The sequence below is a fragment of the Aspergillus saccharolyticus genome, assembly GCF_003184585.1.
Source record: "Aspergillus saccharolyticus JOP 1030-1 unplaced genomic scaffold BP01scaffold_5, whole genome shotgun sequence".
Classification (NCBI taxonomy): domain Eukaryota; kingdom Fungi; phylum Ascomycota; class Eurotiomycetes; order Eurotiales; family Aspergillaceae; genus Aspergillus; species Aspergillus saccharolyticus.
Window position 1 is genome coordinate 64243 of NW_020290615.1, and position 27918 is coordinate 92160.

Genomic DNA, 27918 nt, shown 5'->3' on the forward strand with positions numbered 1-27918 from the left:
CGGAGGAGGAGGAGGAGGAGGAGGAGGAAAGGCGGAAGAGCGACAGGCCGGGGCTGGAATCCGTTTGTTCCTGTACTTTCCATCCTTCTTGTCATTCACCAAGTCGATACACAAGTCCCATCTACTTAATATTTACTGTCATCTTCCCAGTCGCCTGATAGTGAAGGCGTTTTACTCTCACTCTCACCTTCAAAACACTCAACATATTATACACATTCGAGACATGTCCGGCTCACATCTACACAACGCTCTCCTCCGTCCTCCAATCATTCAGATCCTGCGCGCTGCAGGCTTTCACTCGACGCGTCCTTCCGTTCTAGACACTCTCGCCGACCTCACTGCTCGATACATCATGCTCCTTGCCTCCTCCACGAGCGCACACGCGGCCAACGCCCACCCCGAGGACCCTGTTCCGGTTCTTGAAGACATTTACCAAGCCTTACAAGACGCAGGCGCGTTGCGGCCGCAGCTGCGGGAGTGGGAAGAGGAATGGCAAGGGGAGGAGGACATGCGAGGGCTGGACGGTTTTCTATCGTGGTTCACCGGCCCAGCCAACCGCGAAATCAGACGGATTGCCGGTTTCGTTCCCAGCGAAGGTGACATGGTGGATGCGGACTCCCTCGAGAAGGAAGACTTCTTGACAGCCCTAAAAAAGAAGCACAGCAAGACGGGAGAGGAGTCGCGTTACGCAGGAACCGTTCTTGGAAAAAGCGGCGAGGAGCATCCGATCGTGATCGAGGGTGGTGCGCCGACCCTGCAGGATTGGGGTTCTCAGATGCGCTCCCGGGCGCCCTACTTGGGCGATAGTGACTCGTCGGTGAGCAGCGCACCGAGTAACTTGTCTGATGGAGAGGGTATGGATGTGTGATGGGCCGCGCGGGAGTGGAACTCCTTCCTAACCTACGACACACTTCTGGGGGCTCATCGACCATTGTGGTGCTGCAAGCCCGGTCAACCCAAGCGCGGACTCTCTACACGTGTGGTATTAAATCAACCATTTGAACCAATTCGACGCAGCTGGCTGGCCCAGCTTGACGGCATCACCGGGAGCAATCGCCCACTACATTCGCCATTCGGCTGGCGCACACGCTCTCGACCCCATTCCTAACCACAGGGGCTGCAACGTCCAGAAGGGCAGCACCAGAGTTCCAGCCGAGTCCAGCGCAGAGTTGGAGCAACAGGACGATGCCACGACGAGAATGCATGCGAGGAACGGCAGCGCCATGGAGGGTCTCATGTATCTACCATACCAGGGGCGCAATCAAGACAAAGTCTCCGTAATTGAGAAGAGCCCAATGTCTGAAAAGTCTCAATTCCCACTGCGGTAAACTCGTATGTTCGTGCCCTACACAGTGAACAAGCCTAGGCAATTCTTGGCCCGCCAACGGATAGCTTAAACTTCTTCCCCTCACCTCCGCGTGTTCCAATTCACTTTCCACCGCAACACGACAACACACTCTCTCCGCCAAACACAGCCCACTCACCATGGTCTACGCCTTCACGCTCCCCACCACCTCCCATCTCTCCTTCCAGAATTTCATCTCATCTAGCACACATCCATCCCTCCCGCAAGCCGCCACCACCGCCCGCCATGCCCTGCGTCAGGCCCTCAAAGCCCACAAGCGTCTACCCCGCGGCCCGCAACAAGACGCGCACCTCTCCATCGTCTTAACCGCCCTGACCACCTATCTCCCCTACCTCGAAGCCATCTCCAGCGGCCTAAGCAGTACACCCACCGATGCGACCAGCGAAGAAGTCGAAATCACCTTACACAGCGAGATTGTCACCTTCTGGCGCCCGACGCTCACCCCCGCACCCAGCACCACCCTCTCTTTCAAACACCTCCCCACCTCCCCATCCAGCGGGCGCAACAACACCGGCAACAGCAACAGCAGCAGTAGCAACAGCAGTAACCGACATCGCATCCGCGGCGAAGGCATCGACTTCGAAACCGCCCATGTTCTTACAACGCTAGGCTACGTGCTCAGCCTGCTCGCGCACACGGGGTTGATGCGGACACTGTACGCCTCGACAACGCCAACCAATGAGCAACGCACCGCCGCCGTCCAAACCGCCACCAAACACCTTCTGCACGCCAGCGCTATCCACAACCTCCTGGCCTCGTCCCCGGCTTTCGCGACAGCCGCCCGCGCCATCGCCACCGCCGCATCGACCTCCTCCCTCACCCCGCAACCCACAAACCCCGCCCCCGCTCCCTCCCTCCCAGACCTCGACCCCGGCACCCAAACCGCCCTCTCCGCGCTCGCCCTCGCCGAAGCCACCCTCCTCGCCGTTCTGAAGGACGACTCCTACGTCTTCGCGTGCATCCAGGCGCGCAACCCCAAGGATAAAGATTGGATGGTCCGGGCGCCGGAGATCCCAAAGGTGCGGGCGCACCTATTCGCGCGGCTGTGCATCCGCGCCGCCGAGTACGCGGAGCAAGCGGCCGCGGGGCTGGGATCGGTTGTCGGCGCCGGGAAGTCGGGCAGGAAGGCCGGGGCCATCGAGGAGGAGCTGCTGGGGTACACGCGGGTGCTGGCGCGGGTGGCTCGCGCGCGGGCGTGTCGGTTCTTTGGGGTTGATGCGGAGCTGGCGGGGAGGATTGGAGAGGCGATTGCGTGGCTGCAGGCGGCGAAGGGGGCGTTGGGGGTGAGGCCTGGAAGGGGGGAGGAGCGGGACGCGGCGGGGGCCGGGGCGGGGTCGAAGAGCAGCGGGGGGAGTAAGTTCTCCAGGTTCAAGCAGGGGTTCCGGGAGAAGTTGGAGGAGAAGAAGATGGAGAAGGACGCGGGGGCGTACGGTGGGGGTAGTGGTGATAAGATGGAGCTGGGGCCGGGGGATAACGCGGGGAGAGATGAAGAGGGACGCGTGATCGAGATGCTGGAGACGAAGTGGGTGCGGATGAACAATACGGTGCGTTGCCTTCTGCTCCGTTGTGATTTGATGATTCTTCTTCGGGTTGCAGTTCTGCTTCAGCGCTATGCTAATTGACCGATAGATAAACACCCAGTTGATCCCGCCGTCGGCGGATCTTTTGGCCAACTTACCGTCTGGTCGAGATATCCATTCTCCGCCCGGGGCGTACCGGATTCCCGCGCTGGACGAGGAGCAGCTGGTGCGTATGCGGGCGCCGCCAGCAGAGGACGAGTTCGGACCGGGCAGCGATGAGGAGAGCGAGGACGAGCCTGCTGTGGCCGGGGTAGGGGTATCGAGGGTCTATACGCCGGGCAGCGTGCCGGGACGGACGGATAGTGCATATTATTGATGTTGAGCATAGTTGTGCTGGAGTGTGCAGGGCTGAGCACTCCGCTCCGTATCTACCATGCGCTCCGCATTCAGTCACCTTAGAGCAAACTTAGTATCAAAGTAGAACTCAGCCATCGAATATTTCAACCCATCCCATTGACATACACAGCATAGGTAGTATAGCTAAATCAACACGAAAACCGAAAATAAACACATGTAGTACAATCATGAAGAAAAAAAAAGGATGATATAATATAAACACCTTTCCCGCAACCCTCACCATCACCAACAAACCCCATCTTGCATCTTGCCGCCGTCTATCCTCTGCCGAAACATGCAGTGCGTGACCAACAAAACCCAATTTTAGGCTGACTTCTCCTGTGAGAAGTGGTTCTTCTCCTGGAAGAGGTAACCCTTGATCTTGCGCTCGCCGAGAAGCTCGAAGTATTTTTCTACAACAATGAACTGGTTAGTGTATGTTTTGGGAGCAATGAGTCCAGTCCGGGTCTCCCTTCCAGAAAAGACTTGCAAACATTCCCTTTGCATGAAGCCAATTCATCATCATCATCATCATTCACACATCCATCTCCCCAGTTTCAATTCTCGGAAACCAGGCCCCCAATCTGCACCCCCACCTAACCCCCTCCTCACCTCTCCTCCACCATATCCAAATTCATATTTAAGACCACAAATAAAAACACAAAGGCGAAAAAAAGGAGACCTACCCCTCAAAACCCCACACTTCTCCAAATGATTCACTCCCTCGCGCGCATAGCACTTGCCCAGCTCCTCGCCGACCAGACGCGACATCATGCTGCGCACCCACTGCTCGCGGATGATGGCGTCGCGGGCGTTGTGCACGGCGACGTTGTCCTCGTAGTCGATGCCGTCGTAGGTCGGGGCCACGGTGGGCTTCTTGGCCAGGAAGGCGGCGGATTCGGGGGTGGGCATGTTGCGGGAGTTGTTATGTTTTCAATCTGGAATTGAGGAGGTGGGTGAGGTGGATGTGGGTTCGGACACGATTGCGTGCGTGGTTCGGAGGAGGACCAGTTGATTTTGTGGGTTGCTGGAGGGTGCTAGGTCGAGTTGGAGGGATTGAGTTCAGGTTGAAGATGCTCGGATGCAGCGAGTGTAAGTGAAATACAATTGGGGCGTTGTGATTGGGTGAGAGGGGAAGGCGGTCAGCTTGTGGACTTGAGGTGAGGGATGCTTGTGGCTGATTAGTCATATCAGCTTATACTTGAGTTATGCTGGAGTTATGCTAGGTATTTACTAGGCACAGTAGTCATTGCATAGTCATTTGATGATATTTCTGCTGAGTTGCACAGATGATGAAGTAGATTTGAGAAGACTCTTTCATTGGAGGACAGATTTGAACCAAGCACCCCTCAGCACCATGACGCCTTGCCAATAATCAACAAATCCTTAATAAAACAATCCCAACGCCTCAATGCCCCCCCGCCAAGCATACTAGCTCATGTACTGCAATCACTCCGTCTCCTCAACCCGAGGAAAGAGCTTGTCACGCAGGCCATTCAGGCGCTCCTTCAACCGCTCCCACGAAGTCCGGTTCAACCACTTGCTGTACTCGCGATACCGATACATTTCACCCCAGCAGTCCCGGCCGAAATTACAGCCGGCCATGTTCACCAGAAAATCGCCTTCGTCTTCCTGGTAATGAATCTTTGGGTCATCCCCATCGCCGCAAGCGCCAGGGGGAAAGGAGTTGATGTGACGCTGGGGGAGGAAGGCCACACCGCTGCGAATCCACGGCTGCGTGGTGTAGAGATACTCCAAGGCATCCTGCTCCTTGTGCTCCCATTCCATATGCTTCTGTTCGTACATCACAGGATCCCACCAGGCGTCCAGCAATCGATCAGCCCACAGAGATCGTCGGATGAAGAAGGAGCCGAGGTTGAATCCACCGCAGTCTTGCGAGAGGAGAAAGTTGATCGAGGAGGTATCGTTGTCCCCAGTAGGAGACAATGAGATCTGGTCCAAGTAGGGGTCAGTCAGGGGATGGTGGATGCCGAGCGGGTTGTAGACATTAATGTCCCGATAAGCAATCTCGCCAAGCCGGTTGAGGACATGGTCCTGCAGCGAGTACGAGTACTCCATAATCCAGGTGTTCAGGTCCAACCACCAGAACCTGCGCCCAATTAGCCCCTACTGTTATCCCTTGGATCCCAGACAGTATAGCTTACCACTCCGCATCGGGATACTTGCGCATGGTCTCCCGGATGATGTCGACCTTCTCCCAGTTTTCGCGCCACTCATGTGAATAGCGCTTCTTGGCCAGCATATTGACAACCTCGAGCTCGTAACCCCAGCGCTTGGCGTAGTGATCTTTGTTCCAGATGCTGTTGCGCTCGATCGCCCATTCCCGCGCGCCCTTCCACTCCATCACTCCTCCCTCGATATTTGACTCCAAGATGATCACGAACTTGCGCCCTCCGCCCAATGGTGACCGCCGGTAGGCCTCGATGATTCCTGTCACCATCAGTCAGTACCTCGTGCTGCGCGTGCATACCACATCCGAGCTTCACGTACGTGTCCAAAGAAACGTGTATCCGAGCAGCATGACAACCAGGACGAGCAACAGCCGCGATCGTCGGGGTCGAAAGACCGTCCTGCTAAACCCCCAGGCGCGCCCGCCATCAGTCGAAGCAAACGCATGTCCCCGCCGGAATTCATCCTTATCGACATAGCCATTGGGGGATCCGGACCCCAGGCGAAAGCGCGGGAGCGTCGCAGACAACTGGCGCCTCGACCGCGAGAAGAAGCCATTGTTCTTGGTCGCGAAGGACGGATAGCCGCGAACCTCGTCGCTTTTGGCTTTAGCGGCTGCCCACGAGATGCCACTCGGCCCTAGGGTTGTCGGGGAGAGTAAGCCACTGTGAGGCGTCGAAGTGCCACTCCCGTGTGTAAAGCCGGGGCTGGACCATCCACCTACCCCCGTCGGGTGGGGAGATGGTGACCGGGAATATGACATGGACTGCGGAGTCGAACCCAAACCAGGACAAGAAAACTGGGCAATTTCCAGCGAGCGCGACAGCCACGCAGGAAGAATCACTGGATAGGTGGTCGGCGCAACTCTCGGGAAGGACGAGCGCGTGGGGAGAGAGATCTCAACTCATGGACAGCAGAGCAGGATCGGGGTAGGAAGAACAGAAGGAGAAAGGAACCAGAAGCGCCATGAAGGGTGAGAGATATGGGTTGACATGGAGGCTACAAGATAACAACACCACCCAATCCATTTGACCAGAAAATCAAATGTAAAATTATTTGGCTGACGGAAGAGGAATGGTGAAATGTGCAATCGACAGGAACAGGCACAAAATCCCATCCGCGAACGGGTCTGTCCGTTTCCGTCGAACTGGGAAGAAGTGTGGCAGCAACGGTTCATTTCAAGGGCACACACGCTAGGGGTGAGTGGCCCCAGATGAACCACGTATAAGGATTCAACCTACGGCCTTGAGGTCGACAGCCACCGGGAATGTAGGTACTAGGTAGTGAGTTAGTCGCAGTCAGTGACCGGATTCTATAATCCCTTTCCGCGCGTGCGCAGACTTCCGTGGGACATGACCATCATCCGTCAAACAAGGACGAAGATCTGTGTGAAACGAAGACAATGAGGAGATGATGCTCGGAGAAGATTAAGGATTGCGCATTTGCAATCGGTGGTTGGTGGGGTTCAGAGGAAAAGGAGATGAAGACTGTTTACCAAAGGAAATTAAAGCAATCAACAGTTGGGGAAATGCCCCGCCCCCTCGCTTGCACGCGGAGGACTTTCACTTTCACTCTCATCTTTGGCTGGCATTCTTTCGGATGCGGCAGTGATAATGGAACCCATCAATCTGCTGGGCCACTGCCATATCTCAGGATGATCATCAAGTGTCCCTCAAGACTGCCTATCGCGAATTCGTGTGGGTTGAAACATGATTGAGGACAGAGACACATAAATTGATGCTTGATAGTGGGAATGAGGCTAAAGCAGACTAATTCAACCAGGGATCCACTGCACTGAATCCACCCTCTAAACCCGTTGTGTCGGGGGTTCGTCTCAGGGTCACCTCGGCCCGAAATCATGAATCGAACACCTAACAGTCTCGGACTTTGCGGTCAAATGTACAACTCGATAGGTATCCTAAGTAGTAACATCACAGAGGGCGTGTATCATCTTGCTTTTCATCCCGAGCGTTCAATCGTAGCTCCGTCGTTGCATGAACAGCCAGTAACCGTCCCACCTTCCTGAATCCAGCACAAACTCCAATTCAAAAAAAGGACATCATTCCAAGAAATCATATATAGCTTCCATCTTCGCATAGTACAAGCCTCGGATGTTCTATTGACATATCCAACTCGGCCAAGCAAGGTCCCTTCTACTTCCTCGCATAGTCTTTGCGCACCGGCATTTGATTAGCCGCCTTCTCCTTGGGCATCAGCACCTTGCGAACTGTGAATCCCTTCTCAGCTTCTGGTCGCCGCCGCGCGCTATCTCCATGATAGAACTCGCACTCGAATCTCAAAAATTTGTTTCGATGTTGGTAGACAGTAATCACATCACCCGTGTAAAGCTTGCCGAAGTGAAACCCTTCCCGGTTGTTGTTGTCCTGCTCAGGCCCCCGGCGTAGCTCAGTGCCATTGACCCAGATACATTTGCGTGTCTTAGTCGAAAGAATGGCCATAACTCCCGGCAAACTCAGCCAGTCTTGACCCTCGGCGATTTTGGCCTCGATCGCGGGCGCCCAGAACGTCACCTCCAGGGCATATGCAGGAATCCGTGTATCCATCGGTTCGGGGTAACAGATGGTTGCCTGCGGTCCGCGACCCCATGAAGTCATTCGATTCTCCAATCGAAGAGTGAGGTCAAAGATGGAGCCTGGTAGCGTGCTCAATTTGCCCAGAAGCCGAGGCTCTTTGCGTTGCGGCATAGGTTGCGGAACTCGAAGGGGCACACCATCTGGTTCAGGATCAGGCTCCGTAGGTGGTTCCGGAGGTTCTGGCCTCTTGTTTATATCCAGTAGTTGCTTTCCTGTTCTGGCATCAATCGTGTTCGCCAGTTCAATGTTAAAGATTTCCTCTCCGCTTTCAGCCTTGGGTTCTTTGGTCTTTTCCTTTGCAAGAGACCCTGGACTGGAACGGTCACTAGCAGTATCAGGCATGGGCAGTTCTATCCGGCGACTGAAAATGGCCGAAGGCTTAGGAGTCTCTTCCACAACATCGGTGCGCTGTTTCGTGCTCGAAGCTTGCTTGACCGGGTCGCCTATGTTCGTTTTAGTTGGCGGTTCCTGTGCCTCGACGCCCTGAAGATTGGGACTCGAGGTGCCAGGATCCAGTGAGTTCACGTTCAGCTGCCCAATAAGTTTCTCAGCTCCCATTAAGCTAGGTGCGGATCCGGCAATGGGGTTTTCCGGGAGGGAGAGGATAGAAAATAGGCTGTTGCCGTCGCTTATCATCGACTCACCAGTTGAAGACATAAAGTCATTGATGCTGAAATCATCATCGCCCTCGAATGCGTCCACATTTTCCCCCAACGCATGGGAACTGTGGAGAACCGATGGTGTGATCTCACCAAAAAGGCGTTTGGGTGTAGATTGTGCCACTGGCTGAAAGGACGCAAAGCTTTCGAGCTCTGGGAGTGACGGGTAACGAATGCTGGCTGAAGGGAAATCGAGTTTGATTTTCTTGGATTGAGCCAGGTCGCTTCCTTCTTCATGGATTTCTACCGCTTTCTCGTTGAGGGAGAGCTGCGATGCATCTAACTCCCCTTCAGCATCTTCCCCAATATCTGGCAGCCCCTCGACCATGTCAGATTTATCTTCGTTGTCATCATACTGATCAAAGTCGGGAACGTTGGCTATCCAAGGATGCTGAAAGCATTGTCTCTCATTCGGTCGAGAATGAGGGTCACGAGTCAAGAGCCGAGCAACAAAGTCAATGCCCTCTTCTGAAACTCCGACGCTACGGAGCTGGTCGTATTCGGCGTCCTCAGTCATGATAATTCTGAGCATTTGAGCTCCCCTATCATCGCCACGTGGAGCGAACGGGGGGACACCTGCGAGTAAATGAAAAAGGACGGCGCCCAGCGACCACATATCGACAGACTGACCATAAGGAGATGTTTGCGGAGGCCTGACCATTAGGACAATTTCGAAAAAAAACAAGTGGTATGGACTTACGGATCACCCAACCGACGCCGCTTCTTGATCTCCCCACGTCGATACGTCTCGTATTCCGGATAGACTTCCGGTGCACAATACAGGAGTGTGCCGCAGAAGGTCCTTAAGAAAGTCTCTTCCTGGACAACCTTAGAGAGACCAAAATCCGACAGCTTAACCGTTAGAGGGTCGAAAGACGAGATTAGGATGTTGTCCGGTTTGATGTCACGGTGCGTAACCTTGCGGGCATGAAGGTACTGCAACGCATGTAGGATCTGGCGGGCCATAGGCTTTACCATGTCCTCCTCAATCTTTCCATGCAACTGCAGGTAGGTAGATAACTCGCCGCAAGGGACATACTCCATGATTATATAGATCCAACGGTCGTGTTCGTGGTGATCGATATACTGCACAATGTTGGGCTAACCAAACGCAAGCCATTAGTTCTGATGACCCGGAAGAGTAGCAAAGGACGGCGGGAAATTTTACATGTTTCAAGTCTCTCATGATTTGCATCTCATTGTCAACCTTCTTGTCGAGTATGCCATTTTTCATGAATCGTCGCTTATCGAGTTCCTTGGCAGCATACACGGTACCGTGCTGTTTGGTAGCGAGCTTATACACTGTAGCAAATGCACCTTTTCCAATCTGACCGGTGACATTATATGTTGACCCTCCAGACCAGTGCATTCCATAGGTATTGGAGCCAGACATTTGCAAGGCCGGTGCGGGTGTCGCGCGATGATTGCGAGCCATCTTACCAGCCTGCTGAGGCTGGAGCTTCGAGATTCGCTCGAAGTAGCGTACGATGTTTTCGGTATATTGCATCATGTACCCATCCCGCGAGGGTATCCGGACAATAAAGCGGACCTCATCCGACGCATTCTCACCATTCATGACTTGAATCACTGAACCGTTGACGAGCATACGGCTCCTTTCTTTCTGAGTCTTCCGAAGACGGGAGTTGTCCACTATCGTACCGTTTGTTGAGATGTCCTCGAGCATGATGATCCCGTCTTCTGTAAGGAATATGCGGTAATGTGTATTGGAGATCTTTCCCATGTCGCCCTGCGCCGTGAGCAAGAGGTCGCTGCGACTTGGATTTCGTCCAAAGTAGAAGCCTGCGCAAGGGTCGCGGACCTGGGAAGATAGGCGAAGAGCAAAGTCCAATGCGGCAGTATCGGAACACTCGTAGTCTAGTGCATGTCTCTGCAATATATGCTGAGGACTCTGGCGGGCGGTTGCTGCCACCGCTTCATGAGCCGCAGGCGAGTTGGGGTGCAAGATACAGATAATATCCGTCATATCATCTTCGAATAGTCCGGAATTGTTGTAGCCGGCACGGCGAGGATCCGTGCACGGCTGGGTTGATTCCTGAGTGGCCTCCATTTGTGATGACAAGAGTTTGCAATAAGCGACGCAGAAAAGTGCGAACGAAAAAGCTCAAAATGTGATGTGGGGTAGATATAGATAAATCTATTGACAAGAGACTGTGAATAAAAAATAGTTTGCTTGTACTGGTGATGATAAGTTGTGAATATGCAAGGAAAGATATGCGTAACTAAGGCGATTATCAACACGGTTGATTCGCACGGCTGCATCCAGATATAAGCCTCTGCAAAGTGCACTTTCCCATTTTATGCGTGTAGGTCGTGATCCAAAGCGCCAAGTGCTCTTACCTCGTGAAAACCAAGAATTAGCACTTCCTGTGCAGTGCTATTTCTTGTTTATCCCGGGCGAGATTCTGAGTACCAGGAAAGTATGTCCAAAGCCACCGATGCTGCTTGGTTCGGCAGGCTAGTAGCAAAACGTCTATGTATTGCACCTCAAGCCAGAAGCCAGTGAGTCCAGTTTGGTGTGTATCAGGCTATTGACCGACTCAAGTTCTCGCGAGTAAGGGTACGCGTGATGTACGTTCAAGTCCCTTGAATAGATCGCGGAGCGGACTCATTGAAACAAGGAGCGAAGGAGGCGGTGTCGACCGGACTTTATGGATCGGAGAATGCAAACTCTCATTTGATCATATCTATAGCTATGCATGCACCACTATTAGTGAAGATGTCTCTCGATCGACAAAGTATTCCGTAGAGAAGGCAAAGGGAACCCACACGATAGACGTGCTCCCCGCCAGCCACCCACTCATAACAAGTCCAGATTGCTGCAACAGTCTCAGCTTGAGACGCAAAACCAACAATTGAGACGAGAGAAGAGGCTGTCCGGCAGGTGTCGTCGTCGGAGAAACATGCAGCAAGGCAGTGAGAGGCAAGAAAAGGCTGGGGTAACTTTTGTTTGGTTATTTTGACCTCCTTCGGCAGCCCCAGGCACCAACCCTAGCCACGGGCGGGCTAATCGGTGCCTGGCCAATTAAAGCTAGGGTCGGAGAGGCAGGCGGCAGTCACATTTGTGATGATCCGTGGGATAGCCCCGGCAGCTATATTTGCTACTTGTAACTTCATGTAGGTCGCTGGAGCCTAGAAGTGACTGGTAATTTACTATCTACACATATCATAGGACTCTATATACCATCTTGCATCACCAGTTTCTTTATCTATCGCGTACCGTAGGGCTTACTTCGATCAGTACTACGTTGATACTCTCCGCTCAATGCTGTCTTGAAGACTTGCTCCAACCGGGCAATGGCCTCGTCGGATACCTCTGCGCTGAATGTTATAACATGTCACTTAGAATGAGGGACAAGGGGTGAAGGAGACTTACGGTAGTGAATTACAATTCGATTACCTGATAGCTTGAGACCCTTTTCCTGGGCGATGGTCTCCAGATCGTTGCATCCTGGCCCCGACGCCTCGAGATCCAGCCAGACCATGTTTGTCTCCACTGGGTGGGAGAGCTTGCCTCCTAGACTTGTCCATAGCTGAGCAACCTTCTTTGCATTTTGATGCGATGAGAGGAGTTTTCCTTGCTTGCCATGAGGATCAGACCCGAAAGTTTCTTCAACGGCGACTCGGGCGGCCGCCGCCAGCACGCCCGCTTGACGCACTCCTCCGCCAATCGTCTTCCGGAACCACCGAGCCTTCTTGATAAAGTCTGCGGACCCTACGATGATACTGCCGATGGGAGCGCCTAGACCTTTGGAGAAGCACAGACTCACGCTGTCAAACAGGGAGGCGTATTCTGGCAGGCTACCTGCGCCAGACACCACTGCTTCCCATAGTCTCGCACCATCAAGGTGCACTTTGATACCATTTGCATGCGCCCACTCAGTGATCCTCTGAGCTTCCGCGAGTGGCATAACCCTCCCGTCCAGGGTGTTCTCGAGACTTATGACTTTCGTGGGACAATAGTGGATATTCTCACTCAGCACGGCATGCTTTTGAATGTCCTCCAGAGTAAGGTAGGTGCCATTTTTGGGAACAACTGGGAAAACAGTCGCACCAGTCAAAGAGCTGACACCTCCAGCCTCGTAGCGGAGGATATGTGCACGGTGATCGCACAGCACTGAGTAGGGTGGCTCCTTCAAATGGGTGCGGATCGCGACCTGATTGCCCATGGTGCCAGACATTACCAGCAAAGCACTTTCATGCTGTGTCCGCTCCGCCACGTATGCTTCCAGGTCATTTGTTGTGGGGTCTTCACCGAAGACGTCGTCGAGAAGCGTGGTTTGGCAGATGGCTTCCAGCATTGTGGGCGTAGGTTTTGTCATGGTATCGCCTTTAAGATTCAACTTCAGCAAGATCCACGCACCACAGCGCTGTTCATGAACTCACTTCTGAGATCGAACTCAGCGGCGCCAGCACCTTGCCACGTGCTGGGCCTGTTGCTACCGCCATGCGCGACAGTTGATGTGCTGGCCATTATCAATTGAGGAGGGTATGCGATTCGCGCAATTGAAACTAAGGGTCTCGGAGCGGAAGGAGAGCAGAGTAAGAGGCGGGTGAGATATCTCATGAGGGACTTATATATAGCTATGCAGCAAGTAGCATGGAGATAAGCAAAGGAGTGTAAGCCTGAAGTCGACCAGGGAGTGGAAGAGGGGTGATAGTGTGCTTATGCGGGGTGCCCAATCTGCTGGAGGAGTGACTCGGGATCCATCCTCCTCGGAGTGCCAGCTAAAGAGCGAAGGACTCGGGAGGCCAGCCTATGACGGCAAGCCAAACGCGTGCTATCTTATCGATAAGCCCAATTGGCACAAGCCGACCCGCCAGCGTGTCCCTGGGTGTAGCTGACTCAGCAGTCGAGATCCCTCTGGATTCTTGCGGGCAGGTTTGCGAACGTCCTTGTCTCAAACTTCCCTTAACCCCCTCTTTTCCTCGACAACTCAGGATTGTGCTACAGCGACACACAAGAATAGTAGCTTCCTGGCGTGGGTGCCACACCCCCTCCCATCCCCTTACTTCTCTCACATAATGTCCGCCACCATGGATCTCTCTCGACTTACTCGACCCGCGATCTTGTGTCAGTGCTCGCGATGCTCCAGCTCCCTCGCCGCCCTGGAGAACGAGTGGGCGAAGCTGTCAAACTCCTACTCCATAGCGGCGGGGTGGCTAAGCGTCGAGCTGCATCGCATTTCTATATCATCAGAGAAGAAGCAAATACCTCAAACGTCAGAGTTAAGTAAACTGCGGGGTCGCATTCTACAGGAGGTCTCATGCAAGCTTTGCCAGCAGAAGCTGGGAGCGCTGTGCGCGCTTGACAACGGGTAAGAAAGGGACGGTGTCAATGTTCCCGCACCCAAGCTGACAGCATATCGAAGCCCCAACATCTTCTGGAAACTTTCGAAAGTATCATTCAGAGAGATCGTTACAATGCGTACTGTCGAACCTTCTTTCAAGGATGGAGCTCTCGAACGCCTGATATTCCCCCCGCAAGAACAGCGACGAGATCAGGCCTCAAATCAGCCAGGCGCTTTGGTACCGACCGGGTCGACGGAGCTGGACACGCATGGCATTTCGGTAGAACAACAGATTCAACACCAAGGTCTCAGCCTTGATCATATCTCTAGTTCGGTCAGCAACCTTCACGATACCATGTTCGAGTTGAAACACGCATTTACTGCTCTGCGCATCGAGCTGAACGGTCCGGGTCGATTTGCACCGGATATGAACAACCCGGCGAGCAAGGATTTGATGATTGCAACCGTGTTGAAGGAACTCCGGTCGAAATCCGAGGAGATCGAAAGACTAAAATTGGAAAATGAAGCGTTGAAGTTGAAGAACCGTTACGTGGAGGAACAGCACTCTGCCAGGCAACAAACACAACTACCTCCTTCACTGCCAATATTGACCGTTGGTGAGATGCTACCGGAAGTGCGGAGTCCAGGGCTGTTACATGGGAGCAGAAAGCGACCCTGGCCAGACTCGTTTCCCAGCGGTCGGACTCAACCGATTGGGGACTCGTTTGATGATGATGACGACGACGACGACGAAAGCATTGGCGACTTTGCTCTCGAAAGCAGGACGACCATACCACCCGTCAGAATTCCGCTCAAGGATCGACCCCTCCATAACTCAGAAACCGTCCATACGACGGATTCGACGACACGCGAACCAAGTCCCTCGGGTTCTTCTCGATTGCGCATCGAAGTCAACAACTCCCGACACCAAACCCCACACTACGATCTCACCATGGACGCAAGCATGGAGGCACCCACAACTTCGCAGTCAAGGGACGGGCCCATCGTCAAACGCCTCCGGTTGGCGCAACAACCAGACAAGAGCACATCCAGTGTGAGGAAAGCAGGGCGACCCCGCAAGTCATTCAGCCAATCCGCCAAACCCGACATCTTCTCCAACCTCAAACCCGCACCCCTCACGGAACAAAACACAAACAACACCAACGGTACCAGCAATCCCAAAGAAACGGCCCCCACCACCACTACTAGCCCGAACGACCCAGCTCAGGCCCAAGAGCCTCGACGCACACGCTCACGGAGCCTCCGGCGACGGCAATCGGCGAACAATCAATTTTTTTCGGCCCCAGCACCACCACCAGCACCTCCCACCGACAAACTCAACGGCGAAACCTTCAGCCCAGCCGACCCGAACCCCCCTAGTGCCGGCAAAATAAACCCCTCTGTTCCCATGAGCGACGTCCAAAAAACGGGTAACAGTGAGAAGCGCAAGGCGCAGACCGCCGCGCGCGACACCATAGTCCGACTGGCCATGCAACGCGAAGAAGCCATGGAAACGGATACTTCCCGATAAGCGTCGGTGTAGACAGAGAGAGAGACAGTATTGTGAGGTGCCGCTTTTCTTCACCACCAAAACAAGCCTCTTTCCAGTTGTCGTATTTTGCCCGTTTGTCGTGCAACTTGCTGCTTAAGTCATCTCCGTTACAGGCGTTAGGGTGAATGGATGGTGTGGCTGGGTGGGATCGGGATAAATGGATTCGGCTGGTTAAGTGTCTAGACTGTACTGAGTATTTCTGATTCTAAAAAGAAAAATTTCTCCATATCCCAGTAATATTCCCAATTTCGTCCGAGGTCAGAATGCAAACTTGTCCTGCCTCGGAAGAAATAAGAAATTCTTGTTTCTCGATAGGCTACATCAATAGACTTCCAACGCGGCTGCTACTTTTCAGCAGAATGACAAGGGTCTCATTCATGCCTGCCCATTTCATACTAAATAACCTCCTAGATCTGACCAAATCTAACCTAATCAACACTGGTATATACCGTACATACATAAACAGATCCTCTTACACATCTCTACTCTACTTGACACACATAAACCCACAGCCCTCGCGGGCCCGCTCACAGGCTTTCTTGAGCGCCTGCTCCTCCGTATCCGTCCACTTGACACTCAGCTCATCCCACGGCTTCTTAGAGTTATACTCCTCGCGGAACTGCTTGTGCATCGCCTGCAAACGGGCGACCTCGCGGGGATCCCCGGTGCCCGAGTAAAGCATGAACAAAGTACAGGGCGGCAGGGACTCGTAGATACGCTGGATGTTGGTAACTGTCCGCGCCACAACATCTGCAAGTTGCGGGGCCGTCGTCGTCGTCGTGGATTCCTGTTGCGTCTCGGGTGCGGAAGACGATGTCGTTTGTGCTGCTGCGGCGTCCACAGGGGCATCGGAGGCGCTGGACTCCTCCGCTGCAGGAATTACCACAGCGGTGGATTCGTTCGCGTTGTTGGGGTCTGGGAGACGGTTACAGAAGCCGCGGTGGGATTCGAGTTCGCGCAGGCGCGCCCAGGTGAAGTCGACCCCGCCGCCGGGGATGGACGGGTTGGTCGCGTCGCCGTTGACGGCGGCGGAAATGCCGTTGACAACGTCATTGTCGTCGACACAGCCGATTGCGACGGTCGCTTGGGCGCCAAAGCCTCGTTCGGGGTTGCCCCAGTCGACGACGGCGCCGGTGCGGCCTTCGAAAGTGTTGGTGGTGGTGGTGGTGGCAGTGGTGGCTGAGGTGATGTGCTTGCCAGGTCGAATGGAGCGACCAAGACGCTTGAAGATGCTTTCGTTGGAGTTGTCGCCCGTGCCCCAGCGTTCTCCCTTCTCGCACTTCTGCTTGACGAGCTCGAGTACGGCGCGGGCGTCTTCAATAGAATCGTGGCCGGTTTGGCCCTTCTGAATCTCCTTGCCCATGTATTTTTGAGTGAGCCATTTCAGGCTGCACTTGAGGGGTGGGCCACGCGGGTGCGGGTAGATGAGGGTGGTGTCGACGATGAACGGGTGTGTCATCTTGAGCGCGTTCATGTCGGAGTTGAGGGAGTGGCCAACGAGGATGGCTCGCGGGGTGAGGATCGTGAGGAGTTTCTGCTGAATATCGGCGATGGTGGTGGTGACGGGATCGAGCTTTTCCTTGGTGATGCCAGAGAATCGAGTGAGGTAGTCGATGATCGGCTTTTGAGGCTTTACGAGCTCATCCAATATGACTTCCCCATCCCAGCGGACCAGACTGATTCGCGTGAGTTCAGATTGACCTCCTTCCGTGATGCACATTTCACAATCCAAAGCCAATACGTCCCGTCCTGCGGTCATACTTCCCTGCTGTATCTCGTCGTCTGGTACTTGGCCAGCCTCCAAATTCTCCACGTGGGTATCAACCCATCCATCCTCAGAGGACTGACCGGCTCGCCTGCGGTTCTCGGCTAATGTCAATCTTTCTTGCTCATTAGCCATGAGAGCTGGATGTAGGACGTAGTCGTTTTCGCGCAAATCCTCGACGGAACTGATAAATGCAGTGATTGGGGTTCTCTGGAAGACCTGGTTCTTGTCCACCTTGGGGGCTTTCGGACCCTTGGTGTTATTGTCCTTGTTCTTCGGGAGTGGAGTGAGGAGCATCGCTTGAAGCGGCGAGTGAACCTTGTTATACTTGGTATCTCCAGGCGCCTTGACGGGCCAAGCGTGAGGAAATATATCCGCCAACGACTTCAAAGGCGCTGGAAGGCTCTCCCGCGTCAAGGGACGCGGGTTGTATCGATGAGACCGATCCTCCAGAGGCAGACCTTGCTTCCACCGGGCGAAGTCCGCCGCCTTTGGATCCTCCTCTTGCTTTTCCGCAGCTTCTGTATCGTGGTCCATCTCCATCTCCTCGCTCGCCTCCTCCAGTCCCAGTGATATAGACCCATCGAGCATCCCGAGTTCCAGACCAGGCACCATGACTACCACAACCTTTCTAACATAGCCAGAGTGCTTGATGGAAATCCATTGCGGTGCGATTCCGTCCGCGAAGCAGTAGAGGAGCAGACTTTGCAGGTCTGCAATCCGAATGGATGACTGCAATCGCCCTTCGACGTAAGTGAGAACGGGGTACTTGGTCTTGACGCCATCCACGCGCTTCTTCTTGGACGGTCGCTGTGCTGCAGCTTGCGCCTGAGCGGTCCCGGCGTCGGAGGCATCATGGCTCGCGTGGGTGCCATTTGATTCGAATGCCGACTTCTGGAGAGTCGCCAGAGTTTGTGCTACTCCGAAACTAGTTCCGGGATCTAAATTGGTTTTGACGGGGCTGTCGTCGTCCGAGCAGTCGGCGTGCTTGCGCTTTCTGGATCCGGCCATTTTGGGTCGACGGCGGCGGTAAGTTGGAACCTCAGGGGGGCTTTCAGCAGCACAAGTCTCGGTCAACACGTTCCTGTGGAGATCAAATCCGAGAACAACAGCTACTGCGCCGTATATACGTCGAAAGACCTTGATCGTTTTGACTGTGGACTGACAGGTCGCGGAAGTCCTGCGGCGAAGATCCTACCAATTTCGAGATCACGTGGTGATAGCGTATCGCGAGCTTTCGGACCCGGACTCGAGACGTGCAGGAAAGTTCCATGTTTGGAGCTGCAATTCATACAATCTGCCTTATTCAGAACCTCAAAATGACTACAGAATACTGCGCACCCATCTATAGTGAGGGACAGTCATGCGCGAATTCCCTAAATTTACAAAGGCCATCCTTTCTTATACAACCCGAGTCCCGATAAGACCTCGTCCGCCGGATACACTGATTACTCATCCATGCTCATGCTCTCAGCGGACCCCGCCAATCACGGCGGCTACAGAGCGCCGAAGATCGCAGGATGGGGCGAGGAGGGGGAAATTTAGCTGTATTACAAACTGGGTTCGATCTGATAAGCCGCCAAAATTTCGCCATCGATCTTCCCTCTTATTCCTCGATTGTTCCATTCGTATAACTTATTGTCTTGCTTCTCTGAACTTAATCGTCTTTCTCTGTCCTTTCCTGGTCACCCTACCTCCCAAGTGGACTTTACATCTGTTCATTGGAAGCAAATCCCAGCAGACAGCAACGCTCTCATACACAGTTCTCAATACACACTCCTTCCACACCCCTCCTCAGGCTTCCCCCCCCGCCGACGTCGCCGCCGCCGCCCGCCCACCCCCACCCCACGCCATCGTCACAGTCACACACAAGAACTTCTACTGCACTTCCCTCCCCTCCTCCCCTCAACACGCCCACAGAACTACAGGACCTCGGCAAAAACTAAACTCAACAACCCGGCATGTCCTCCCTCATCGAAGTGGCCTCCGAGGCCGAGTTCCCGACCTACCTCTCCTCCCTCCCACCGACCTGCCTTCTGGTCCTCTACTTCCACGCCCCCTGGGCCGCGCCCTGCACGCAGATGCGAGCCGTGCTGTCGGCCCTCGCCTCGCAATATCCCGCGACTAACCCGCCGACGACCGCCTTCCTGAGCGTCAACGCCGAAGAGCTGCCCGATATTTCGGAGGATTACGATGTCACCGCCGTCCCCTTCGTCGTGCTCGTCCGCGACGGTCAGATTCTCGAGTCCATCAGCGGCAGCGAAGCCGTGCGCGTGCGCGATGCTGTCGAGCGCTACGCCGGCGCCGGCACCGGGAGCGCCCAGTTGCAACAGAACCAACAAGCACAGAAGACCGCCATCCCCCCGCCATTGACCGCCGTACCCCGGCAGGACGCCTCCGCGTCCACGACCGCTACCCAGGCGCCCAACGGAGCCGGTGGTGCGGCCACGGCGCCCCCCGCAGAGACAAAGGAGGCCCTGTTCGCTCGCCTGGCGGAACTGGTCAAGGCCGCGCCGGTCATGCTGTTCATGAAGGGCACGCCCAGCGCGCCGCAGTGCGGGTTCAGTCGACAGCTGGTCGCCATCCTGCGCGAGCGCAGCGTGAAGTACGGGTTCTTTAATATCTTGGCCGATGAGGACGTGAGACAGGGCTTGAAGGAGTTTGCTGATTGGCCAACTTTTCCCCAACTGTGGGTGAATGGCGAGTTGGTTGGTGGATTGGATATTGTATGTCTACTCCTATTCCCACAGCACACTCCTTTTGTGCTTCTCTTCCCATTCTTATTTTTTGCGAGAGTTACGATACTGACATTCTCCGATTTTTTACAGGTCAAGGAAGAGCTGGAAAATGACCCGGATTTCCTCGCCGCGTACTCGGTTAACAAGGCTGCGTGAGATTTATAGAAGTATTTTCCCTTTCCCGTCGTCGGATTCATTGTACTGTGATGCCATGTTAAGATATTTCCCGGGGTTCCTTTTTGCGTTACCTCCTCTCAAGATCTAGCGATGACGATTGAAAAGAAAGGCTCGATTGTTCATCCTCAACTTGGTCAGTTTTGACTCTGGCTTTGCGCCTCGGGCGTTGTCAGCGCTTGTAGTACTCTAAATCTTACATCTTACCAACTGGTGCAAGTCAGTTCCCTTCTTTCTGAAGAAATCTACGAATGATCTTGCATATGATCTGAATGTATGCAAACTCAAGCTAAATCCAAATTCAAAGACGCTATGTATGCTACGCCACGAGGGCCCAGAATGAGAAATCCCTTTAATGAAACGAACCTCCTACTTGACTCCTGTTCCAAATATTCATTTGCCACGCGTCAGGGTTCTTGTTGCGCTCTGCTTGGTCCGGTCCCTTGGGCAGCATGGGCCCGTAATTTCGATTCAGCCAGAGACCGCGATGAGCCTGGCTGCGCGCGGCGGTGCGGATGCGCGAGAGCACCGCATCCTCGTCGACGTAGGCACCGGCCAGCCAGCGGTCGCCCTGGTTGGTGTTGAAGGCGCGGCGGGCGTGCACGACGCGGGTGTTCTCGAAGATGACGCACTGGCCGGGGTCAAGCTTGAGCTCGAAGGCGTTCCTCGGATCCTCGAGCTTTTGGGCGAAGTACTTCAGCGCGCGCGTGGCGAGGGCCCATTCCTGCGGGTCGGCGTAGCGGTCCGTGACGCGGCCCTGGAAGGGGGGCGAATAGTGGACGCGGGTCACGCGACGCATGACGCCCTCCGGGGGCGGCGGCTGTTCCAGCTGGAAGACGGGCCAGGTGTTGGTGTAGAAGTGGTTCTCGTGGTTGTACTCGTAGGTCAGGTGCATCTTGGTGAGGGCTTTCCACAACGGGCGCTTGGATTTGTACATCGAGCGCGCCACGTGGAAGGTGTCGGCGAAGAGCGACTCGCCGCCGTCGCAGGAATTTTTCAGGCAGTGCAGGAGCTGGTATCCGGGCGGCTCGTTCATGTACATCAGGTCCATGTGGAAGTTGAGGAACTGGTTCGTATAGGCGACATTCTCGGCATTGGGCTTGTTGCGCACATCCCAGGTCGGGCCGTAGAAGGTGTTGCGAAGGGGACCGAGCCGAGTCGCCAGCTTCTCGACCTCCGAGCGAGACTCCGGGATATTCTTGACGAAGATGAGGCCTGTTTCGGCCAGGCTCTGCAGGGCGCGGGCGAACTCTTCGCCCTCCTGCATGTAGTCTCGGTAATCAATCCAGTGCACAATTTTCTCGATTTCCTTGCGATTCCACAGATGTCGCCACCTTCTCACACTGGCGGCACTCTGTAAAAGCGGGCCAAGGACACCATTTTTCATGAGGTTAATGGTGTAAGACGACTTGTGGATCCCACCTCTTTCAGCCGTTTCGTCCCAGTATATCGTCACGAGCTTACCGAGAACGCGAATACTCTGCGGCTTGATATCAAGCGGGATGTCGGTGGTCCGGAAGTTGCGTTGCTTAGTGGACGAATCCACGCAAGTTGTACACCGGCATGCGTCGCGCAGCGTGTGATAGAGAACTGTAAAGGCCTTCCGGCCGTGTTGCTTTATGATGAGACGATCTTCGTCGACCCGAATGTATTGGATATCATCACTTTTAATTTCTATGGGGATTCGCGCATCTCCGAGTAGCCGAGGATCATTAGGGTCATAGTCAATGGGCCCGCCGGCCAGGTCCAACAAGGACTGAGAATCTGCGGGCGTAGAGCCATTGGAAGTAAGGCCTTTTATATGTGTTGCCGAGTTTTCGGGAACCTCCACCACCTCGGCCTCTTTGGGGCTGCTGTCCGGGGCGAAGTGAGGATCGTCATGTTCGAACTTCTCAATTCGGTCGGCTAAGATAGAGGAATCACTAGAAATAGGGACTTGTGTAGGTCTTGCTGAGGTCTCGAGTCCCTTCCGCACCTCCTCCGTCTTGGTCTCCTGCCACAGACCGGGCGTCTTTGCGTAGCTGCGACGAAGCGCGGGGGTGAGGACTGTTGCGGCGCGCGAAGATCGCAGGAGACTTCCTCGTAATAAGGACGCCATACTGTGCGGACTGGCTTTACCCTCGTTCAATGGTTGCAAGCACTGTTACACAGCTTGAGAGGAAGCAGTAATGACACCGGAGTGAAGGAAACAGGAGATGGAGGGGCAATAAGATCGGCTAACTGGAACTAATGCATCGACACTTGAAGCCGAGGCTCGGAGGTCGACTTCTTCTCCGCATTTCTCTTTTTCTGCTTGTGGACTAACCTCATGCCGCTTTAAACCCCAGTCATCATGCCTCCTGGTTACTGTGTACAAATTGCAAGAGAAAAGCATTAACCATTTCAAAATAGCGATAGAGCATCAGTATGAACTCACTACAATGGTGAATAGATTATGTTTCCAGCAACGTTTTCAGGAATCGTAATGAGGCTCTCCTTACAGCTCCAACCAACAATAACAGACTCCACGGGCCTTCACGTCATCGCGGGCGAGACCTTTTCCTTTCTTTTTTTTTTTACCTCCCAATACAAATCCATAGCCCTTTTGTTATCGATACGCCCTCGTTGCGCACTAAAACTAGCTTGGCCCAGTGGAACCTGTCTGAGCGGACACTATTCAGAATCTCTCCTTTGACGTATCCCTGACCCAATTGAAGATTTCGTTTTTCCCTCTGAACTGCATAAGATACAATTACCGCGGACTTTCTCTCCAACACCATAAGTCAGACCCATGTCCATCCATCGAGTATAACCACCACCACATATTGAGATCGTATCAATTTGACCTGCTGCGCCTGTGCGCGAACCTCCGCCGATCTCCTTTCTTCTTTCCGCCCGCTCATTCTCCAGCAATCACATGCATGTCGGCCGGGGGCGAACACCTCAAGGATGAGGTGAGTTGCTTCAGTCGGAGCCTTGGCTAGTTGCAAAATGGCCTTGGCTACCACCCCCCATTACCCTTCAATAGATACACTCTCCACATAGAACAGGGCGCAATTGGTTGACTAACACGCGCTTGTTTAGGGGTCGCGACGACAAGTCGTTCTCGCGGGTGGAATCGCAGGTCTCTTTTCCCGGTACGTCAAAATCCCCAACCCAGCGCATGCGCATCGCAACACAACACCTCACCCACCAACTCCTAACCTACCTGCCTCCCTCCGTATCAAAGCTAACAATCATGATTTATTCCGCACAAGATTCTGCATCGCCCCCCTCGACGTCGTCAAAATCCGCCTCCAACTGCAAATCCATTCGCTCTCCGACCCGATCTCCCACCAACATGTCACCGGACCAGTTTACAAAGGCACCTTGTCCACAATGAAGTCGATCCTCCGCGAAGAAGGAATAACAGTACGACTTCCCTCCCGTCTCCCTTCCCCATCCATCCAGCCATATATCCACAACCTCAATTCTCACAAAAAAAAAAACAGGGCCTCTGGAAAGGCAACATCCCTGCCGAACTCCTCTATCTCGCCTACGGCATCATTCAATTCAGCACCTACCGCACGACGACCCAACTGCTCTCGACCGAACTGCCGGAGCGGCTGCCCGCCTCAGCCGAATCCTTCCTCGCGGGAGCCCTGGCCGGCGGGCTGGCCACGTTCTCGACCTACCCGCTGGATCTGCTGCGCACGCGGTTCGCCGCGCAGGGGACGGAGCGGGTCTATACGTCGCTGCTAGCCTCGGTGCGTGATATCGGGCGACATGAGGGGCCGCGCGGGTTCTTTCGGGGGTGTAGCGCGGCTGTCGGCCAGGTCGTGCCGTATATGGGTCTGTTCTTCGCGACGTATGAGGCGCTGCGGCCGGTGCTGGCGACCCTGCCGCAGCAGGTGCCGTATCTACCGGGGGGCAGTGGGGATGCGGCGTCCGGCGTGGTCGCGAGCGTGTTGGCCAAGACGGCGATGTTTCCCCTGGATCTCGTGCGGAAGCGGTTGCAGGTGCAGGGCCCAACGCGACAATTGTATGTGCATCGGAATATCCCCGAGTATCGCGGCGTCTTCAGTACGATGGCGTTGATTGTGCGGACGCAGGGCGTTCCGGGCTTGTACCGCGGATTGACTGTAAGCTTGTTTAAGGCTGCGCCCGCCAGTGCGGTGACCATGTGGACGTATGAGACTTCGTTGCGCTTGCTGCAGGATATGGAAATCGCGGCCGATTGAGCACGACTGTTTGAGGCAGCGCGTGATTGAAATGAATGGTTGGGGCTTGGTTACGCTAGACTTTGTTTACCCAGTTAGAGCAGCATCTTGTAAATTATTTCACAACCTAATAAACATCGTCGTAATCCTTCCTGGCCGTCATTCAATCGCAGACTCATTACAGCGTAAAAGATCCCCCCCAGTGGGCCTCTAACTTTTTTTCTCCCGAATTCACTTGGCCAAAACATTGGAACCGGACGAGGCAAAAGCAGAAACGCTCAAGACAGGGCTGAAGGAAGCAGAATCATAAGGGGTTGTCACATGGGAAAGTAAAACAGAAGCTTTCGGAAAACCAAGAAGCAAACGCAATCAAATCATAAGATGTCCTCAGTACTCTTGCTCTTGGTCATCGATATCCTGGCTATCACTGGCAACTTCCTCATAGTCCTTCTCCAGCGCAGCCAAGTCTTCGCGCGCTTCGGTGAACTCGCCTTCCTCCATCCCCTCACCCACATACCAGTGGACAAAAGCGCGCTTGGCATACATCAGATCGAACTTGTGATCCAAGCGGCTCCAGGCTTCGGCAATCGCAGTGGTGTTCGAAAGCATGCTGACAGAGCGGTCGACAGGAGCAAGCTCACTATTAGGAACGCGCACGGGTTTCTGGTAATTGATACCCAATTTGAATCCAGTAGGACACCATTCGACCAGATTGAAAGAAGCCTTCGCCTTGATAGCCGCAATAGCTTGGTTACAATCGCGAGGGATGACATCGCCGCGGTACAAAAGCGCCACCGCCATGTATTTGCCTTGACGCGCGTCGCAAACAACCATTTGGTTGTGGGGTTCAAAACCTGTCAAATGATGTTAATGTTCCAGTCAACCAATGAGTATACCTCGACCGCATCTAAAGACACATACACTGAAACGTCAGATCCTGGACTCTGAAGCTCTCGTGTGAGCTGCGACTGCTTGAAACCACTGGTGCAAACGAGATCAATGGATAGTGAATACGAGGGAAAGGAACCAAATTTGTCTGGAACTCGGCCAAGTCGACGTTCAGGGCGCCATCAAAGCGAAGACTAGATGTAATTGAGCTAACTACCTGAGCAATAAGCCGGTTCAGGTGTTCGTAGCTGGGGCGTGGAATATCCAAGTGGCGGCGACAGATGTCATAGACAGCCTCGTTGTCAACCAAGAAAGTGCAGTCGGCATTCTCAATGGTGCTGTGAGTGGATAGAACCGCATTGTATGGCTCGACAACTGCTGTAGAGACACGAGGCGAAGGGTAAATGGCAAACTCAAGCTTCGACTTCTTGCCGTACTCGGTCGAAAGGCGCTCTAGCAGTAAGGCACCGAAACCAGATCCGGTACCGCCACCAAAAGAGTGGAATATTAGGAATCCCTGAAGAGACGAGCAATTGTCTGGGCGTAGTGAGTACATGATATGGCCAAGTTGAATGGCTAGATATACTGATTAAATACTTACCTGCAACACGACGAATGCGGTCGGCAACATCTTCAACCATTTCTTTTCCAATGGTGTAGTGTCCGCGTGCATCTAGACAGAGTCAGCCCAACTGTCTTTGTGAGAACAATTCTGGGGAGTCATACAGTTGTTGGCAGCATCCTCCTTGCCATTGATCAGGTTTTCAGGGTGGAACAGTTGACGATACTGTCCAGTACGAATCTCGTCAACAGGCTATCTTAGTTAGCCTATGTGATCACTCCGAAGTGATGTGACTTTCTGAACACCTTACCGATGGATCAAGGTCGATAAAGATCGAACGAGGGACATATTTGCCGTTGCTGGACTCGGTGAAGAACGTTTCAAAAGAACCCGCAGATCTCGACTCGTCAACGGCATCAGGGTTTAGATGACCATCTGCCTTGAGACCATGTTCCAGCAGATATCTAAGACAACGCCATGAGTTGAGCTCTACGTTGTTATGATCGACCGTGCAAGTCGTGTTATGATGTAGAAACGGAGACAACATACAGTTCCCAGGCACTGTTGCCAAGCTGAATACCTGCCTGGCCAATGTGGATATGGCACACCTAATCAATGAACGATGTTAGGATCTCATATGTGGCTAGGAATTGCACAAGAACGCAGGCTGGTTGAGATGACTCGACGCTCGATAGAGGGGAAGAGGTGGGGGGAGCCGTGCGGGGAAGCAGATAGATGATCGATATACTACTTACCTCACCTCTCATCTTGCCGATCTGCCTAGCTTTGGACTGTGGTAAACCGAGTAAAGATCTGAGATCGATAAAGATGAGAAGAAACGAAGAGCTGACAGTAATGGGTGCAGTGGTGGGGAAATGATGAAAGAGGGGAAGATGGAATGGATGGATGATGGTGCCATGACCGGGTGGTAACTTTGGTGACGGACTGCCAAACCCCAACACAATAGTTACCACACACAACACAACACGCTCTTGCCGGCTTGGTAAACAACACTTCACAGCCCGATCAACAACCCCTGTACCGATGTACTCAGTACGTACTATTTACCATACAGCAGGGGTCGTTCTTTGTATTTGGTTCTCGTCTCTTGAAATAGTTGAGTATTCCCTGGTCTTACTCAACCTACTCACATTCTGAGATGTCTTCCACGTGAAACCATGCGGGGAAACCGCGGCATACTCAACGGGCCCCCATCATAGGCAAAAAGCTTCAGATCGCATGAACTGCATACTCCGTACTCACTCACCAAATTATCTTCGACCGCAACTTTCTCTCTTGTTTTGAATATTAGATAATATGTATGCTGACTTGATTCAGCAGCGCTAACTTTAATTATTGGCAAAGCCTGGAGTTTTATCGTTAAGGTATGTCACGTCTGTATGGGGGAAAATGTCTCAATCAGCTTCCAGTGGGATCTTCTACTGTAGTAGGCCTCACTTCATGACGAAGAGCCTATCAGTCCGCGACAAACACTATTCTCGCTTGACATCGTTTACTATTTTCCATACATAAAGTATTTAACCGGAATATATTAAATTTCCCGACAGGGCCATATGATCATCTTATGGTTCACGCAACCGTGCCAAAATAAAAAAGATGGGCTCGCGCCGTTATCTCTGAGATCGGCAATAGACCAGGAGGGGTAGAGTACTGGTGGACATGTCTACACCGTCAAGTCGAATTATGATGTCGGAGGCTTGACACCCAACTCAATTAGGGATCCCGAGCCGGCAGGGGGGATTTATGCGCATATAACTCCGCCCCTGCAGCTGCACTCAATTCAGGTGAGGCGAAGGATGCTGTCATTGAGAGTTTGATTACCATAAACAGGTTATCCAAGTTGAAAGCCTGACAATGCAAGGACATCGACCATGGTTAATCGTATGTCCATTAAGGGATATGTTGGCAATCTGGTGATCTCCTGCGCGAGGTCATAAAAGCCTGCATTATTTAGGTTTCTGTCCTCGATTTTTACCGAAGCCACCAAAGCCAACGATCGGCTGCAC

The 27918-nt window shown here is 53.6% G+C and overlaps 13 protein-coding genes across 13 annotated transcripts; 5 read left to right on the forward strand and 8 right to left on the reverse strand.

Moving 5' to 3' along the window:
- Positions 1–101: 101 nt before the first annotated feature.
- On the forward strand, positions 102–1287 carry BP01DRAFT_353878 (Bromodomain associated domain protein). The gene has a single exon (XM_025574288.1). It carries the CDS (start codon positions 224–226, stop codon positions 866–868), a length of 645 nt encoding a protein of 214 aa, XP_025433965.1. The 5' UTR covers positions 102–223; the 3' UTR covers positions 869–1287.
- BP01DRAFT_174117 (uncharacterized protein) lies at positions 965–1291 on the reverse strand. The gene has a single exon (XM_025570803.1). The coding sequence runs from the start codon at positions 1235–1237 to the stop codon at positions 1061–1063; it is 177 nt and encodes a 58-aa protein (XP_025433966.1). The 5' UTR covers positions 1238–1291; the 3' UTR covers positions 965–1060.
- A 100-nt stretch (positions 1292–1391) lies between these two features.
- Positions 1392–3352, forward strand: BP01DRAFT_334404 (pH-signaling protein PalC). Its single transcript, XM_025573161.1, has 2 exons — positions 1392–2910; positions 2996–3352. The coding sequence occupies exons 1-2, from the start codon at positions 1486–1488 to the stop codon at positions 3260–3262; spliced, it is 1692 nt and encodes a 563-aa protein (XP_025433967.1). The 5' UTR covers positions 1392–1485; the 3' UTR covers positions 3263–3352.
- Positions 3353–3376: 24 nt separating this feature from the next.
- On the reverse strand, positions 3377–4340 carry BP01DRAFT_389306 (putative NADH-ubiquinone oxidoreductase 12 kda subunit). Its single transcript, XM_025577906.1, has 2 exons — positions 3969–4340; positions 3377–3695 (listed from the first exon to the last, which is right to left on the reverse strand). Exons 1-2 carry the CDS (start codon positions 4192–4194, stop codon positions 3607–3609), a joined length of 315 nt encoding a protein of 104 aa, XP_025433968.1. The 5' UTR covers positions 4195–4340; the 3' UTR covers positions 3377–3606.
- A 391-nt stretch (positions 4341–4731) lies between these two features.
- BP01DRAFT_371628 (putative alpha-1,6-mannosyltransferase subunit) lies at positions 4732–6235 on the reverse strand (the record flags this gene model as incomplete). The annotated part of the gene is made up of 3 exons (XM_025576677.1): positions 4732–5392; positions 5448–5733; positions 5794–6235. 3 exons carry the CDS (start codon positions 6233–6235, stop codon positions 4732–4734), a joined length of 1389 nt encoding a protein of 462 aa, XP_025433969.1.
- Positions 6236–7478: 1243 nt separating this feature from the next.
- On the reverse strand, positions 7479–10918 carry BP01DRAFT_174149 (serine/threonine-protein kinase). Its single transcript, XM_025570804.1, has 3 exons — positions 9894–10918; positions 9426–9826; positions 7479–9378 (listed from the first exon to the last, which is right to left on the reverse strand). The coding sequence occupies exons 1-3, from the start codon at positions 10791–10793 to the stop codon at positions 7626–7628; spliced, it is 3054 nt and encodes a 1017-aa protein (XP_025433970.1). The 5' UTR covers positions 10794–10918; the 3' UTR covers positions 7479–7625.
- A 996-nt stretch (positions 10919–11914) lies between these two features.
- BP01DRAFT_353883 (threonine aldolase GLY1) lies at positions 11915–13449 on the reverse strand. The gene is made up of 3 exons (XM_025574289.1): positions 13130–13449; positions 12120–13073; positions 11915–12059 (listed from the first exon to the last, which is right to left on the reverse strand). The coding sequence occupies exons 1-3, from the start codon at positions 13215–13217 to the stop codon at positions 11953–11955; spliced, it is 1149 nt and encodes a 382-aa protein (XP_025433971.1). The 5' UTR covers positions 13218–13449; the 3' UTR covers positions 11915–11952.
- A 213-nt stretch (positions 13450–13662) lies between these two features.
- On the forward strand, positions 13663–15810 carry BP01DRAFT_312987 (uncharacterized protein). Its single transcript, XM_025572493.1, has 2 exons — positions 13663–14061; positions 14116–15810. Exons 1-2 carry the CDS (start codon positions 13769–13771, stop codon positions 15563–15565), a joined length of 1743 nt encoding a protein of 580 aa, XP_025433972.1. The 5' UTR covers positions 13663–13768; the 3' UTR covers positions 15566–15810.
- Positions 15811–16014: 204 nt separating this feature from the next.
- Positions 16015–18492, reverse strand: BP01DRAFT_353885 (RNA exonuclease). Its single transcript, XM_025574290.1, has one exon. It carries the CDS (start codon positions 18360–18362, stop codon positions 16074–16076), a length of 2289 nt encoding a protein of 762 aa, XP_025433973.1. The 5' UTR covers positions 18363–18492; the 3' UTR covers positions 16015–16073.
- A 637-nt stretch (positions 18493–19129) lies between these two features.
- Positions 19130–20588, forward strand: BP01DRAFT_421142 (PICOT family protein). Its single transcript, XM_025579497.1, has 2 exons — positions 19130–20077; positions 20180–20588. The coding sequence occupies exons 1-2, from the start codon at positions 19313–19315 to the stop codon at positions 20243–20245; spliced, it is 831 nt and encodes a 276-aa protein (XP_025433974.1). The 5' UTR covers positions 19130–19312; the 3' UTR covers positions 20246–20588.
- Positions 20549–22448, reverse strand: BP01DRAFT_353887 (putative Gamma-butyrobetaine hydroxylase subfamily). The gene has a single exon (XM_025574291.1). The coding sequence runs from the start codon at positions 22359–22361 to the stop codon at positions 20616–20618; it is 1746 nt and encodes a 581-aa protein (XP_025433975.1). The 5' UTR covers positions 22362–22448; the 3' UTR covers positions 20549–20615.
- A 426-nt stretch (positions 22449–22874) lies between these two features.
- On the forward strand, positions 22875–24563 carry BP01DRAFT_312999 (thiamine transporter TPC1). The gene is made up of 4 exons (XM_025572494.1): positions 22875–23196; positions 23327–23379; positions 23500–23653; positions 23734–24563. Exons 1-4 carry the CDS (start codon positions 23164–23166, stop codon positions 24460–24462), a joined length of 969 nt encoding a protein of 322 aa, XP_025433976.1. The 5' UTR covers positions 22875–23163; the 3' UTR covers positions 24463–24563.
- Positions 24532–26800, reverse strand: BP01DRAFT_353889 (tubulin alpha chain). The gene is made up of 7 exons (XM_025574292.1): positions 26647–26800; positions 26441–26499; positions 26202–26355; positions 26056–26143; positions 25931–26002; positions 25363–25866; positions 24532–25295 (listed from the first exon to the last, which is right to left on the reverse strand). Exons 1-7 carry the CDS (start codon positions 26656–26658, stop codon positions 24829–24831), a joined length of 1356 nt encoding a protein of 451 aa, XP_025433977.1. The 5' UTR covers positions 26659–26800; the 3' UTR covers positions 24532–24828.
- Positions 26801–27918: the final 1118 nt, after the last annotated feature.

Coding starts and splice junctions, on each gene's coding strand:
- BP01DRAFT_353878 (XM_025574288.1), top strand. CDS start 224: ATGTCCGGCTCACATCTACACAACGCTCTCCTCCGTCCTCCAATCATT.
- BP01DRAFT_174117 (XM_025570803.1), bottom strand. CDS start 1,237: ATGAGACCCTCCATGGCGCTGCCGTTCCTCGCATGCATTCTCGTCGTG.
- BP01DRAFT_334404 (XM_025573161.1), top strand. CDS start 1,486: ATGGTCTACGCCTTCACGCTCCCCACCACCTCCCATCTCTCCTTCCAG. Junction 2,911..2,995: donor GGGTGCGGATGAACAATACG/GTGCGTTGCCTT, acceptor ATTGACCGATAG/ATAAACACCCAGTTGATCCC.
- BP01DRAFT_389306 (XM_025577906.1), bottom strand. CDS start 4,194: ATGCCCACCCCCGAATCCGCCGCCTTCCTGGCCAAGAAGCCCACCGTG. Junction 3,696..3,968: donor GAAGTGTGGGGTTTTGAGGG/GTAGGTCTCCTT, acceptor TCATTGTTGTAG/AAAAATACTTCGAGCTTCTC.
- BP01DRAFT_174149 (XM_025570804.1), bottom strand. CDS start 10,793: ATGGAGGCCACTCAGGAATCAACCCAGCCGTGCACGGATCCTCGCCGT. Junction 9,827..9,893: donor TCATGAGAGACTTGAAACAT/GTAAAATTTCCC, acceptor GCGTTTGGTTAG/CCCAACATTGTGCAGTATAT. Junction 9,379..9,425: donor CGGCGTCGGTTGGGTGATCC/GTAAGTCCATAC, acceptor CCTAATGGTCAG/GCCTCCGCAAACATCTCCTT.
- BP01DRAFT_353883 (XM_025574289.1), bottom strand. CDS start 13,217: ATGGCCAGCACATCAACTGTCGCGCATGGCGGTAGCAACAGGCCCAGC. Junction 13,074..13,129: donor CGCTGAGTTCGATCTCAGAA/GTGAGTTCATGA, acceptor TGAATCTTAAAG/GCGATACCATGACAAAACCT. Junction 12,060..12,119: donor TCGAATTGTAATTCACTACC/GTAAGTCTCCTT, acceptor CATTCAGCGCAG/AGGTATCCGACGAGGCCATT.
- BP01DRAFT_312987 (XM_025572493.1), top strand. CDS start 13,769: ATGTCCGCCACCATGGATCTCTCTCGACTTACTCGACCCGCGATCTTG. Junction 14,062..14,115: donor CTGTGCGCGCTTGACAACGG/GTAAGAAAGGGA, acceptor AGCATATCGAAG/CCCCAACATCTTCTGGAAAC.
- BP01DRAFT_353885 (XM_025574290.1), bottom strand. CDS start 18,362: ATGGCCGGATCCAGAAAGCGCAAGCACGCCGACTGCTCGGACGACGAC.
- BP01DRAFT_421142 (XM_025579497.1), top strand. CDS start 19,313: ATGTCCTCCCTCATCGAAGTGGCCTCCGAGGCCGAGTTCCCGACCTAC. Junction 20,078..20,179: donor TGGTTGGTGGATTGGATATT/GTATGTCTACTC, acceptor GATTTTTTACAG/GTCAAGGAAGAGCTGGAAAA.
- BP01DRAFT_353887 (XM_025574291.1), bottom strand. CDS start 22,361: ATGGCGTCCTTATTACGAGGAAGTCTCCTGCGATCTTCGCGCGCCGCA.
- BP01DRAFT_312999 (XM_025572494.1), top strand. CDS start 23,164: ATGTCGGCCGGGGGCGAACACCTCAAGGATGAG. Junction 23,197..23,326: donor GCGAACACCTCAAGGATGAG/GTGAGTTGCTTC, acceptor GCGCTTGTTTAG/GGGTCGCGACGACAAGTCGT. Junction 23,380..23,499: donor ATCGCAGGTCTCTTTTCCCG/GTACGTCAAAAT, acceptor ATTCCGCACAAG/ATTCTGCATCGCCCCCCTCG.
- BP01DRAFT_353889 (XM_025574292.1), bottom strand. Junction 26,356..26,440: donor GGCAACAGTGCCTGGGAACT/GTATGTTGTCTC, acceptor GCGTTGTCTTAG/ATATCTGCTGGAACATGGTC. Junction 26,144..26,201: donor TTATCGACCTTGATCCATCG/GTAAGGTGTTCA, acceptor TAACTAAGATAG/CCTGTTGACGAGATTCGTAC.